A 14,506-nucleotide genomic window follows, 5' to 3' on the forward strand; every position below is an offset into this window, starting at 1 on the left:
CCAACGTGCATGGAACCAATGAGGTCTCCCCAGGACCTTCCAGAACCCAGCCTGAGCCAGCGCCCCAACGTGCATGGAACCAATGAGGTCTCCCCCAGGACCTTCCAGAACCCAGTCTGAGCCAGCGCCCCAGCAGGGAGCCATGGCTGAGATGGCTAGACGTGGGGGCACTTGGAGGACTGGAACTCTGCGAGAAGTAGAAACAAGCATGGCCCCCTTACCAGTTGGTAACTTGTCCAGGGACCCAAGGAAGGGAACCCTGGGCTCTAGATCAGGGTTTCTCAACCTGGGGGTCGACCCCTTTGGGAGTCTACTGACCCTTCCACAGGGTCACCTAAGACCATCAGAAAACACAGATAATACATTGCGACCATAAGAGTAGGGAGATGACAGTTATAAAGTAGCAATGGAAATAATTTCATGGCTGGGGTCACCACAGCCTGAGGACCTGCATTAAAGGGTTGCGGCATCAGGAAGGCCGAGAGCCACTGCTCTGAATGCTCATGCCACCCACACAAGAGCAGGGGTGGGAGGGACCACAGAGCGGACGCCGGCCATGCTGTGCCCTGCACTGGGTCTTTTTCCAGCCTCTGTTTAAAAGGTGGGGCGGCCTCTCCTGCCTCTGCCTCCCAAGAGCTCAGACTATAGGTTTGTGGCACCACACCCTTATCTACAAAAGCTTAACTGAACCATCATCCCTCTCCAGCCCTCTTCTTTTTCCTTCTGGAACTTGCTCTTTCCTCTTTCTCTCTTTTTATTTTATTTGAACATTCCTAGCCATGATGAAGGCCAGAGACTCCAGCACCCTGACCACGCCCCCAGCCCCTCACTGGGGGATTCTAGGCAGGGCTCCACCTCCAAACCAAGCCTTCATCCTTCCTGCTGGCCAGTCGCCCACACTAGCCTTCAATGCCTCTCATAGCCCAGGCTGGCTTCGGATGCTACCGTCAAGTGGCTGAGACAACAGGTGATTCCAACAGGCCCAGCCTGTCTTTCTTTCTTTCTCTCTCTCTCTCTCTCTCTCTCTCTCTCTCTTTTTTAGACAGGGTTTCTCTGTGGCTTTGGAGCCTGTCCTGGAACTAGCTCTTGTAGACCAGGCTGGGCTTGAACTCACAGAGATCCGCCTGCCTCTGCCTCCTGAGTGCTGGGATTAAAGGTGTGTGCCACCACCGCCCTGCTGCCTGATGTTTTCTTATCAGGACAGTTTACACTGGGGAACCTACCTCAGGGACCTCTTTTTACCAAAATGCCTATGTATAGACTGTCTTCAAACAGTCACATTCTGCGGTCTTGGGGGTTGAGTAAATCTGGGTCATGTGACAGCCCTTGTAGGTCTGACTGTGTCACAGGCCTGTGGAGCTTATGCATCGCGACAAGTGAAATGAGTATTGGATCCTACCACCGCTACCAGGGCCCTGGGGCTGTCAAGAGCCCTGGTGGGTGGAGGGGCCTCCTCCATGGCATTTCCCGTCGGTGCTGCCTCTTTTGGGGAGTTGGAGGAGTTCAGGATGCAAGCTCCTGATGACAAACTGCAGTAGGTCAGGACTGACAGAGGGGTGGGAGAGGACATTGGGCTCATGGGTCCCCAGTGGCTCTAACTCCAGACCTAAGAGGTGCGTGCAGCAGCTTTGACCAAAAGCGGTGGCCACAGTAGTGCTGGCGCCCTGTGGTCCCGTAGCCTTTTTCTTGGCAGAGGGTGATTTTATCACCTTCCAACTCTGCAGCTCTGCCACATTGGAGCTGAAATCCAAGTCCCCCACTGCAGGCCCATCCACAGAGCTCCAGCTGACCATGACCCCAGGGTGTGGCTCAGCAGGAGGGTACCCCCCAATGCCCGCCAGGCCCTGGGTTTTGTGCCCTGTGCTAACAGAATGAAGAGAGAGAGAGAAGGAGAGTGGTAGCCTGGTGTGAAAGCAGTGCAAGCAGTCACCTCAAGACCCAGGAGTTCAAGGTCAGCCTTGATAAACAAGAGTTGTTTGATCCTGCACAAGCCTCTGACCCCAGCAAGGAAGGCAGCAGAGACAGGAGGATGGCTGGGACTCGTCTGCTGCAGCTGAAGCCCAGAAGCTCCATGCTCAATGAGATACCTAGCCTCCTTGGTGGAGGGGGATACAGACGCCTCCCTTTGGCCTCTGCATGGACACACGTGTGGGCACACAAATGGACACAAGACATCTTCACCCAGGCATACACAGTGGGACGTGGGGAAAGTGCCCTCTGAAGGCCTGGCAGGCAGCCACAGGGCTCTGGAATTTGGGACAATATGTCTTCAGTGCTATCGTGTCTAACCCCAGCTGTGACAGAGACCCGCCGGCATTACACCACGTGGTGTCACCGTACCTGGCAGCTGGGAATGTGTGGTGGTGCCCAGAACACTCAGATCTGGCGTCTGTGCCCTGGTGGTGGTGCTCCTGGCAGACAGTGTTGTGTTGGGTGTTCGAGTGGTCACCCTGCTGGTGGCCCTGGGGGTTGCAGGCCTGCTGGTGGTAGCCTCTTGGAGAGTGAGGCCAGCCGTTCTGGGGGGCTGGTTTGGGATAAACCATGTGCTGGAGGTGTGGGGGCGAGGTGTGGAGCTGGGGCCTGAGGACATGGCCTTCAGGATCCAGTCCTTGAGGCGCGTGATACGTGCGTAGACACCGGGCTTCTTAGCTTGGGCGCAGCCAATGCCCCAGCTCACGATGCCCGCCAGGTAAAAGACACCGGGTGTCTCCTCACATGCCAGGGGGCCACCAGAATCACCCTGCAGGAGAAGGATACCACCAGGCCTTTGTGGGACACCCATCCAAGGAATAGCAAGGCTCCACTCCCATCAGACTTCAGGCTTTGCTGGGTGACCTTAAAACCCGGCCCCCCAAGCCTTTATCATTCAACTCTTGCTTTTCTTTTTTGAGTGCCGGGGATAGGATCCAGGGCCTCACACACGCTAGGCAAGTACTCATCACTGAGCTGTACCCCAAGTCTAAGAGGGAGCTTGGGGTATCCCTGTGCCACCCACCTGGCAGGAGTCGACTCTGCCCTCCAGGAAGCCAGCACAGAGCATGCGGTCCGTGAGGGAGAAGTTGTACAGGGCACCACACATCTTCTGCTCTATGATGCCCACAGACGCCTTCTGCAGGATGTCGGGCTTGGTGGCTGCCAGGAAAGAGAGCTCAGAATACCATCTGTGACTCCTCCCGGGCAGGGCCACCAGGTGCTGGCCCTGTCCCGGAAACAATGACCATATCCTACAGGAATGTTTGCTTGAGACAGGGTCTCACTGTGTAGCTCTGGCTGTCCCAGAACTCACAGTGATCCTCCTGCCTCTGCTTCCCAGGTGCTGGGATTGAAGGAGTGTGCCACCACCGCCCGGCTATCATTTTCTCCTTGTGGGGCTTTGCATATGCTAGGTGAGTGCTAACATATTAGGTCAGTACACGCCTAACTCTTGGGGTTTTGAGGGTCTCACTGTGACTAACTCAGGTTGGCCTTAACCCGGTGATGCTTAGGCTCTGCCTTCTGAGGACTGGGGAGACAGCTGCACGGCACCATTCCCATCCTGACACAACTGTTTCACAGAGGGTTAGAGCAATAGTCCTCACCCCACGGGTCATGACCCCTTTGGGGAGGTCCCATAGCAGACATTTACATTACAATTTTTAACAGTAGAAAAATTACACTTATGAAGTAGCAACAAAGTAACTTCACGGTTGGGCTCACACAACGTGAGCAACTGTGTTAAAGGTCGCAGCAGGAGGAGGGTTGAAAACCACGGATCTAGAGCATAAATATTTTCAGTTTATTCTGTTAGTGGATGGAGGTGCAGAGAGCCACGTGACAATAAAGCTTTATTCATACCCAGTCATGTGGCCTCTGGCCTAGCAAGAGGCTAGTGGTTCCACTCTGTGGCCAATGCGTCAGCACAGATATTTTTTCAGTCATGGACACCCGGTCGATGAATATGTAAATTTATTTATTTTTTTTTGAGACAGGGTCTCTCTATGTAGCCCTGGCTGTCCTAGAACTCAATATGTAGACCAGGCTAGCCTTGAACTCAGAGATCTGCCTGCCTCTGCCTCCCTAATACTGGGATTAAAGGCTTGAGCCACCACTGCCTGGTGAATGTGTCAACAAAATGTTATTTATGTGTAGAAATGAGGGTCCATATGTAGCCCCTAGGAGATACCGAATGCCTCTTAGGATATGGGATCAGCACAGCCAAACCCCATCCTTCCCAGGCCCGGCCCTGTGGAATACAGCTGTCATTTCCCTCTGGGCCCTGCTCACCATTTCCCTCCTGCATGTTGCCCCAGCCTGAGATCATGCACTTCCGGCCCACAGGGAACTTGTGGATGGCCAGAGGGAGACAGATGGGCTGGATGTATTTGTTGAAGACCAGTGGCCGGGCCAACTCCAGCAAGGCGACATCAAAGTCCAGGATGCCTGGGTTGTAGCGGGGATGCAGGACCACCCTTCGCAGCCCCAGCTTCACGGGGCTCCCGCCAACACCCAGCAAGGACGTGGTGCCCAGGTGAGCCTGCACCTGTTCTGCCTTGGTGCTGTAGAGACAGGACCTCAAGATGCCCGCCCTGCCCGCTCCCAGCCCACACCCGCACCTCATGGAGGGTCCCTAGGAAGGAGACCCGATGGAGCGTGCACCCTTAGGGCTTTGCTTTTTGTCACTTTGGCCATGACCCTAGCAATTTCTTTGTTCTGCTTTTCCAGACAGGGCTTCTCTACAGCTTCGGAGTCTGTCCTGGAACTCACTCTATAGACCAGGCTGGCTCAAACTCACAGAGATCCGCCTGTCCCTGCCTCCTGAGTGCTGGGGTTAAAAGTGTGCACCACCACTGCCCGGCTGACCCTAGCAGCTTTATCGGTGTCATAGGTCAGACTACAGAGCCCAGAGGGCACAGTTGTGGGCCTGAGACACCCCGTGTAATTCAGGCAGTCAGGAGTAACGGCTTCCTGGTTTGGGTCTGTTTGGTGGTTTATTCTGAGACAGAGTGTCTGCTATCAGGGCTCTGGGGAGGCCTTACTGATTGAAACAGTGGGCGGCAGAGAGTAGCCAGCGGTCTCCCACCACGGTGGCCCCACAGAAATGTTTGGATCCTTCCTTCAGGCTGGCCTGCCAGGGCACCTCCCCAGACACGGCGCTGAGCCCACCCACAATCCGAGTGGGCTTGTCCATCGCTGGTCTGGCCCCACACTCTGCAAGAGAGGAGAGAGGAGAATGGGACCACCCATTCTGGCCCCTGAGATACTTACATACAGACATACAGACAGACAGACATACATCAGCCTGGTCACCCAGGGTGACGGCGCTTGGGGTATACAAGGGAAACAGGACAACGCCCTGCGGGAGTCACAGGACCCACAGAGTCAGTCACAGCTACATGGTGGCACATGCCTGTCATCCCAGCACTCAGAAGCTGAGGCAGGAGGATTGTTCTGAGTTTGCTGTCCAAGAAGGGAGGGAAGGAGAAAGAGAGGGAAATGGGGCTGGCTGGAGTAAGGGAGAGTCACAGGCTGCTGAAAAACAGGGACAAACCACAGGGAGAAATCCTGACCATGACGGAGGCAGAACTCACAGTCCGAGGACACCAGGCCCGGGTCCCCACCGGCCAGCACCACAGAATAGACACACACACACATACACACACACACGCACACACACGCACACTGATGAAACCAGAAGAGGCATATAGGGACGGTGCCCAGCAGGGCCACACTGGTCACTTCTTGCTGGCCCTGAGGGTCACTCTGACTATGTTGTCTTTGCAACTTCATTTTCAAATGCACCTACATTACACTTTCTTTTTTTTTCTTTTTTTTTTTTTTTTTTTTTTTTTTTTTTGTTTACTGATAACTTAAACAGATTACTGCTAATGACTTACTATTTGGTTTTTATTTTTTTTTTTTTTTTTTTTTTTTGGTTTTTCGAGACAGGGTTTCTCCGTAGCTTTTGGTTCCTGTCCTGGAACTAGCTCTTGTAGTCCAGGCTGGCCTCGAACTCACAGAGATCCACCTGCCTCTGCCTCCCGAGTGCTGGGATTAAAGGCGTGCGCCACCACCGCCCGGCTACATTACACTTTCAAAAAATTAAAAATGAAGCCAAGAATGGTAGTGGAGGCCTTTAATCCCAGCACCTGGAGACTGACTGAGGCAGGAGGATCTCTGTGAGTTCAAAGTCAGCCTGGTCTACAAAGTGAGCTCCAGGTCAGCCAGGGCTACATAGTGAGACCCTGCCTCAACAAAAAAATTTAAATTTAAATTTAAAATGTATGCCTGAAGAATGGCCACCCTACAGGCTGTGCTCTTGACAGACATCAGCAATCAATTGCCAATCCCCTAGCTAGTGCTTCATGGTGTTGGACTAGATGTCCAAACATCCGGGAGGAGTTGCTCCAGACACCACTCACACAGGCGCAATTGATGAAAAAGCAAGAGGATTTTTATTCTGTCATGACAGGGCTCTTCAGGTTCGGGATATGAAGGACATCGATAGCTGCTACAGTCCATCTTTTAAAGCAAAAAACCACAGACACAAGGGGGGGTGGGAACCTGTAGGTTGTTTTCCAACTTATTAGATTGGCTTATTCAAAGGGTTCCTAGCAGTGATTGGTCTATTCGAGGGCAGGAGAATAGCTGCATGATCGGCTGAGATAAGAGGGGGAAGCATCTGTGGTCCATTCTAACCTTGGTCCAGTGACTAAATCAATACATCAGGAACTGAGTCAACATCTGTGGGTTTTATCTGCCTCAATTCCCAGAATGGAGTTATGTTTGAAGATTATTCACAAGGACACAGGAGGATGAGCAGTCCAGCATGAGTGTGTGGATGACTGTCCAGTTTTCACATGTTAAGATGCTTCAGAAAATGTCTTTAGAGCTGAGAGGCCTCAGAAATGCATTCAGAGTCTTTCAATGGCAGATGTCAATAACCAGTCTCAAGACTGATACCAATAATAAATCGTTTATCTCCCATCAAGCACTTTCACGGCAGACACCAATATTCAGTCACCAATTTCTCACTGAGGACTCAAGGCAGGCATTGTCAATCATTCGCCAATCCTCCATCTGAGGCACTAGCCATCAAACCTGATAAATTTTGCTGAGTTCAATTCCCTGGAACCCGAGCAGAGCAAGGAGAGAGTCAATTCCTTCAAGTTGTCCTCCGACCTCCACAGGACAACCTTTTCCCCCTTTTCCCCTCAAAAGAAACCAGTAACCAGCTGCCAATCTCCCACAGTGTGAAACCAGACATCAGCAGCTGATCACAGCTGGGCCTGATGGTGCACGCCTTCAATCCCAGTCAGAGACAGGCACATCTCTATGAGTTCAAAGCCATCCTTGCACACGAAGAGTTCCAGAGCAGCCAGGGTTACACAGAGAGACCCTGTCTCAATTCCATCAAAAATATCACCAATTACTTGCTGTCTATCATGACAGACGTTGGCAGTCGATTACCTACCCCTCACCTGGTGCCTCAAGATGGGCGCTTAAGCGCCCATCAGACATCGATAGTCAATTACAGACCTCCCTAATTTATGCAACCCCTCCTGGGAGGGGCATGCCGCCCCGTAGTACCTTGAGGCTTGGCCGCGGTGCTAGGGTGTCGTGGTGCTGTGCTGGGGGCAGCCGTGGGTTTGGCAGAGGTGCTGGGCACCGGACTCTCGGGACTGGTCTGCCAGGGAGAGCTGGGGGTGACGGGCGCAGGGGCCGCCGTGGGACCCACAGCCGAGCTGGTCACCTCCAAGATCCAGTCCCGCAGCCGGGTGACGCGGGTGTAAACCCCCGGCCGCCGAGCTTCCGCGCAGCCGATCCCCCAGCTCACGATGCCAGCAAGGAAGAATCTTCCAGAAGGCTCCTCGCAGACCAGAGGTCCCCCAGAGTCACCCTGAAAAACAGGGGTACGCTCTCAGCATGGATGGGTGGGGGTCCACGAGGGTCGCCAGTGCACACACAAGCCAGAGGCGCGGCGCCAGGGCTGAGGCTGCGCCCACACGGGCCACGCACGGCGACACTGGCTCTGTGGCCCGCAGTGGGGACTCCCGGCAGAACCACAGTTGCAGGTCTCCACGCAGAGCAAGGACAGCGAAAGTAAAGTCGCCGTCATTCTGCCGGGTGCCGTGCACACCTTTATTGATTCATTTATTTAGATATTTGATGCATGAATATTTCATCTGCCTGTCTGTGCACCGCCTTTGTGCCTGGTGCCCTCAGACGCCAGAAGGCATCATATCCCCTAAAACTCTTAACCAGGGAGTCGTCCCTCCAGGAGGCAGAGGCAGGAGGATCTCTGTGAGTTTGAGGCTAGCCTGGGCTACAGAGCAACGCCAGCCAGAACTGCGCAGAGAAACACAACGGTAAAAACATACAGTGACTTCCATTTTCATAATACACAGTCAGCCACAAGAGTTCAGGCAGGGGATTGCATATTTGTTTTTCTTTTTTTTTTTTTTTTTTTTTTTTTTTTTTTTTTTGGTTTTTCGAGACAGGGTTTCTCTGTGGCTTTGGAGCCTGTCCTGGAACTAGCTCTTGTAGACCAGGCTGGTCTCGAACTCACAGAGATCCGCCTGCCTCTGCCTCCCGAGTGCTGGGATTAAAGGCGTGCCCCACCATCGCCCGGCTTTGTTTTTCTTTTTGAGACAGAGCCTCAAGTAGCTCAGGCTGGCCTCAAACTCCTGGTGTAGTTCAGGATGACCCTGATGGTTCCTGCGAGCAAGGGGACAGAAGGTAACAGAAGGCCTGGCAGCCCACCTGACACGAGTCCACCTTCCCGTCCAGGTAGCCGGCACACACCATCCTGTCGGTGAGTGAGGGGCCGTACAGACTGGCACACAGGCTCTGGTCCAGCAACTCCACCGTGGCTTTCTGAAGGACCTCTGGCTTCACCACTACCCAGATGGTGACAGAGAAAAGCAGGCTGAGAACTCGGGACCCCTCAGGCTTTCTGTGCCTGGAGACCGCTTCCTGTTGGCTTTCCCAAGCTTCCGGGGCCACCGCTCCTCACCCAGACGACAGCGTCCACCCGAGGATTGGGCTCCTCATCACTTCTCCCCACCGGTGCTCTCTGCTCACTTGACATCTGCTTCCTCCTGCCGCGCCCTCAACTCCGACTTACCCAAGGGAGAACTCACTCTCAGCCCCAGTAAAGGGCACTCATTCTTGTTCTCCTGGCTATAAGCTTTTTTTTTTTTTAATTTTTTTTGTTTTCTTTATGAGATGCGGTCTCTTGTAGCCCAGGCTGACCTTGAACTCACTTCCTAGCCAGAGTGACCTTGGACTTCATCTTCCTGATTTAAATTCTTAAATTCGGGGATGACAGTTGTGTGCTTTACAGAATTTCTTTTTTCTTTTTCCTTACCTGAGGTATTGAACTCACACACTTCCACAAGGTAGATAGCTACCCTGACCACGTCCCCAGCCCCTCACTGGGGATTCTAGGTGGGGCTCCACCCTGACCCCGCCCCCAGCCCCTCACTGGGGATTCTAGGCGGGGCTCCACTCTGATCATGCCCCACCATGCTTTTAGTTTTCTTTCTCAAGTTTGCTGGCTGGATCCCTCTGCCTCAGGCCCACAATCTTATGGACTCAGAGGCTGGAGCTGCCATTGCCGGGCCACAAGCTCCTACTTCAGGGCTGGACAGTGGCAGTAGGGGGTGGGAGGATGCACGAGGGCTTACGGAAGTCCTCCTTCAGGTAACCCCAGCCCGAGATCAGGCACTTCTTGCGTGGCGGGAAGACGTGAGTGGCGGCCGGGAGGCATGCGGGCTGTACGTAGCGACCGAAGGGTAGCGGGCGAGCCAGCTCCAGCACCGCCACGTCGAAGTCCGCGGTGTCCGCGTCGTAGGCAGGATGCTTGGAGATGTGGAGCACGCGCGCGCGCACGGTGCTGGCCTCCGAGCCGCTCAGGTGCACGCTACCCGCCTGGGCCGCCCACTGCGCAGGGTCCTGGAATCTGGGGAGTTCGAGTTCGAGGGGTGCGGCTTAAATGAGGGGGGATCTCAGAGCAGTCGGCAAGGAAAGACAGTAAAGGATGCAGGACTGCGATTGCGGACATCTCTGTCCTGAGCCCAATATCAGGATGCAACGACTAGCCAGAGGCCTCCGTGTGCACAGACGCTTACGGCCAAGCCTGTCGGCCTGAGCTCGATTCCACATTGGGTGGAAGAAACGAATCAGCTACTGCAAGTTGTCCTCTTACACACACACACACATACACACACACACACGTGCGTGCGCGCTCTCTGGCGCATGCACCCACACGCATACAGACAAAAAAACAAATGAAAAGCTGAGTAGGATTGCACACACCCTTGATGCCAGGATCTGGGAGCAGAGCAGGCGGATCTCTGAGCTCAGGGACACAGCCTGGTCTACAGAATGAGTTCCCCGACAGTTACATAGTGAGACCCTGCCTCAAAATTAAATAAGTAATAAATGAAAACGAATGCAGACTGGGATATGGGTGGGTACCTGCAACCCCCGCACTCAGGAAGCTGAGGCAGGAGGATTATGAACTCCTGGGAAACCTAGTGAGCCTTGTCTTTTTTTTCTTTCTCAAGACAGGGTTTCTCTGTGTAAGAGTCCAGGAGCTCACTCTGTAGACCAGGCTGGCCCTGAACTCAGAGATCCACCTGCCTCTGCCTCCAGAGTGCAGGGATTAAAGGTTTGTGCCTCCACCACCTGAGGTCTTTCAAAATTAATTAATTAATCAAAAAAAGAAAAGAGGACCTGGAGAGACTGCTCAGTGGTTAGCACACCAGTTGCAGAGACCTGCTGTTCAATTCTCCGCACCCTCGTACTGGCTCATGACCATCTGTAACTCCAGTTCTAGGGGATCCAGCGCCCCCTTCTGGCCTCTGTGAGCATCAGGAATGCACATGGTGCACACTCTGACAGGCAAAACGTCCAAACGCTTAAAAATAGATAAACCAGGGGACTGGAGAGATGGCTCAGAGGTTAAGAGCACTGGCTGCTCTTCCGGAGGTCCTGAGTTCAATTCCCAGCAACCACATGGTGGCTCACAACCATCTGTACTGAGATCTGGCGCCCTGCTCTGGCGTGCGGGCATACATCGAGGCAAAATGTTGCATACATAATAAATAAATAAATCTTAAAAAAATAGATAAACCAGAAGAGAAGAGGAGGGGAGGGAATGGAAGGAGGAGTGGACTTTGGAAAAAAGGAGGCTGTGAGGGGAGGAGCGAGGAGGGGGAGAAGCAGATGGGCAGGGCTGAGTGGTGAGACTCACTCATTGAAGCAGTGGGCAGCAGACACCAGCCACCTGGACCCGATGATGGTGGCACCACAGAAGTGTTCATGGTTCTCGCGAAGGCTGACCTGCCAGGGGAACTCCCCGGGGGCTGCCTCTACACCACCCACGATCCTGCCAGCCGACCTCCAGGCAGGCTGCCAGCCGCAGTCTGCAAGACACAAGGCCACTGACTGTAGCCCTGGCTGTCCTGGAACTCGCCTCAAACTCAGAGATCCGCCTGCCTCTACCTCCCGAGTGCTGGGATTAAAGGCGTGCGCCATCACCGCCCAACAGACTCTTTCCAGCCCAAGCGTCCTTGATGCTCTTCCCTCCGCTCCTGAGAGCACGGATGACCATGTCTGCACCACCAAGCGCTGTGGGGCACTTTCTTGACTCATAGCTGTTGATGCTGGAGGACTGAACCTTTTATCACAGCGGCAGGGAGCAGAGTAGAACGCCGCTGTCGTCTTCTGGCACAAGCTGAAATTGCCAGACTCAGTGACGACCACATAGCCTTTTCTCCACTCCTTGCTCAGATCGGACCAGTCCTTGTTCCTGGCACCATAGAGCTCCAGGCTGCCTACACCTGCTTGAGTCTGAGGATGGTCCCCTCTGGACAGCCCTGCTTAGCTAGCAGGTGGCTTCCTGCCCTCTTCCCTTTGCCCCTCCCATTCGGCGCGAGCCCAGAGCGCCCCAGGCCCAGGGCACGATGCACTCACTGACCGCACTGAGCCTCGTCAGACCGGTCGGAGCAGTCCACTCTGTCATCACACTCAGGGTTCTCTCGACTCACGCACTGACTGTTTGCACAGGAGAAGGTGTTGGCGGGGCAGCGGCCTGGGGACAAAGAACCCAGCTGGTGGCGGCAACTCACAGTGTCCACTGGGAACCCCCACAGCGGGAAAACCTCTGAGCTCTCTGCTTATCTCTGGGGACAGGGCATGGCTAGACACCACGGCTGGGTGTGAGCCCTGAGCGATTTGTGTGAGGCTTGTAAACCAGGCTAGTCCTGAACCCGCTACATAGACCAGGCTGGCCCGGAACTCAGAGACCTGCCTGCCTCTGCCTCCTGAGTGCTGGGATAGAAGATGTATGCCACCATGCCAGGCTAGGGTCACCTCTGTTTCCTGACTGCAGACTCAATGTGACCAGCTGCCTGCCACTGTGCCCTCCCTGCGTGATGGACGGTGCTAACTGTAGCCAGAGCAAACCCCTCCTCCCTTAAGCCACTTATGTCACCATAACAGACCAGTGACGGAGACAACTTTCAAAACAAATACTGGCTGGGCATGGGGGTGCACATTTAACCTGAACACTCAGGGGGCAGAAGCAGAGCTCTGAGTTTGGGGTCAGCCTGGGCTACAGAGTGAGACCCTGCCTTTAGAAATAAAGCAATAGCATTCGCTGAGGCAGGGCAGGACAATGCTTCGTACCTCGCTAAAGTCGGCCCCTCCCGGCCCACGCCTGCGATGTTATGGCCACACGCGGGATTACCGGAGAGAAGTTTTAGGGATCTTCATGGGAAACCGAGCTGCGGGCAGAGGCCAGTCCTACCTGACTTTAAGTCCCTCTCGGTCACCTGACTGTCACACCTTCCTGAAGCAGAACAGACAAAATCAAGTGAGAGCCAGGCTGAGGCAGGAGGACTGTGCCTTTGAGTCAGCCTGGGCTATATGCGGAGTTCCTGTCCAACTTCCTCTCCCTCGGAGGTCAGCTGTGTTAGTGCAGCTGGCAGCAGTCACCTAAGCTCCAACACTAAGTCTGGCCTCAGCCTGGCTGGTCCGGCACTAAAGAGCCACACGAGGCTGGCGGCCACCCTCCTAGTGGGGAACACGCTGTCACTGAGGAATGTTCTAGAAGATGGCACTGAGGTGGTGGTCACCAAGACCCCAGCGATCATGTCAGGGCCAGGGGACAGTAAGGTCTAGGTGACGAGCGTCTCTAATTGACTCTCCCCTTCTTTTTTGTTTGTTTTTGTTTTTTGAGACAGGGTTTCTCTGTGTACTCTGGCTGTCCTGGAACTCACTCTGTAGACCAGGCTGGCCTCAAACTCACAGAGATCCTCCTGCCTCAGGCTCCTGAGTGCTGGGATTAAAGGCATGAAGCCATCATGCCCAGTTAATTCTGGAGCTTTCTGTGTGTCTTTGACGATTATGAACCAAGGATGAGTAAACCAGGGATGTGAGGGGGCTCTTACTGCCAGCAGCAGGGGTCACAAAAGTAAGAGTTTACAGTCTACCCCATACACAAAAGGCAGCTGACCCTCTACCTCCAAGGGTGTGGGAAGCCAGGTGTTTTCCCTCCTTCCATCAGAGGGGGAGATTTAAAAAAAAATGACAATTATGCAATTTGAGCTGCACCTCACACACACACCCCTCCCCTGCACACTTTTATCTCCCAGACAGGAGCTGCCACCCACTTACCTGTCAACTCCACTGACACAATGGTGCCATAGGCAGCAAGGGAGAGACCATGGCCCTGCAGCCTTGCCTGGATGCCTTTTTGCAAGATGTCCTCTTCCTGGTCCAGGCTCAGTGGTTGGAAGGCTCGGAACAAAAAGTGGAGCCGGAAATGCACAAAGATGCTGGAATTTCCATCCCTGCAAGCACGACAGGGCCTTGGAAGCAGAATGCATGCTTGCTGCTAGAGTTTCCCAGAATCTTCTGGGATCTTCTAGATGGTTCTAGAATTATCTAGAATCTCCACAGTGTCCACAAAGCTTGCTTTGCCCTCACAGAAGGCCTGACTCACCTGTAACTGAGCACAGTGCAGCCTGTGCAGCTCGACTCTAACTCTGTTTCGTGGAAACTGCTCACAAACTGCAACAGACAAGAGCAGGGAAGCTGAGCCACGGTGAACCGGGGCCACAGAGCCAGGAGTGGGGAAGCTGAGCCACGGTGAACCGGGGCCACAGCGCCACCTACAGGGTGGGGAGGAGCACTGGGAAGGTAGTCATGAGGAAACACTCTTCCATCAATAAATTAACAAACCCACACAGTGCAGTCTATGCACACAATTGAGTATTACTCAGCCCTGGAAAAGAATATAAGACTATACACCACTTCCATGTTATAAACTCAAAGATTGAAAGCAACGACTCAATTACAAACACCCCATAGCTGCACAGGGAGCAGCACCGCAAGGCAGGACCAGCTGCATATCTGTGTCCACAGAGATGGGTGGATGGATGGATGGATGGATGGATGGATGGATGGATGGGTGGATGGGTGGGTGATTGGGTGGAAGGGTGGGGGAAAGCATTTTTAA

The 14,506-nt window shown here is 53.9% G+C and overlaps 1 protein-coding gene across 1 annotated transcript in view; it reads right to left on the reverse strand.

Annotated features, from left to right (window-relative positions):
• Tmprss9 (transmembrane serine protease 9) overlaps positions 1–14,506 on the reverse strand; it is a 21,196-nt gene that overhangs the window by 3,248 nt on the left and 3,442 nt on the right. Inside the window, exons 3-14 of the mRNA XM_026785225.1 lie at positions 13,991–14,159; positions 13,663–13,838; positions 12,794–12,835; positions 11,963–12,076; positions 11,237–11,408; positions 9,666–9,940; positions 8,740–8,876; positions 7,567–7,876; positions 5,016–5,187; positions 4,264–4,535; positions 2,996–3,132; positions 2,341–2,740 (exon numbers count right to left, since the gene is read on the reverse strand). Coding sequence (XP_026641026.1) covers positions 2,341–2,740; positions 2,996–3,132; positions 4,264–4,535; positions 5,016–5,187; positions 7,567–7,876; positions 8,740–8,876; positions 9,666–9,940; positions 11,237–11,408; positions 11,963–12,076; positions 12,794–12,835; positions 13,663–13,838; positions 13,991–14,159 — 2,376 coding nt within the window. The remainder of the gene's footprint in view (positions 1–2,340; positions 2,741–2,995; positions 3,133–4,263; positions 4,536–5,015; positions 5,188–7,566; positions 7,877–8,739; positions 8,877–9,665; positions 9,941–11,236; positions 11,409–11,962; positions 12,077–12,793; positions 12,836–13,662; positions 13,839–13,990; positions 14,160–14,506) is intronic.

This window comes from Microtus ochrogaster, linkage group LG1 (assembly GCF_000317375.1).
Source record: "Microtus ochrogaster isolate Prairie Vole_2 linkage group LG1, MicOch1.0, whole genome shotgun sequence".
NCBI classification, from domain to species: Eukaryota; Metazoa; Chordata; class Mammalia; order Rodentia; family Cricetidae; genus Microtus; species Microtus ochrogaster.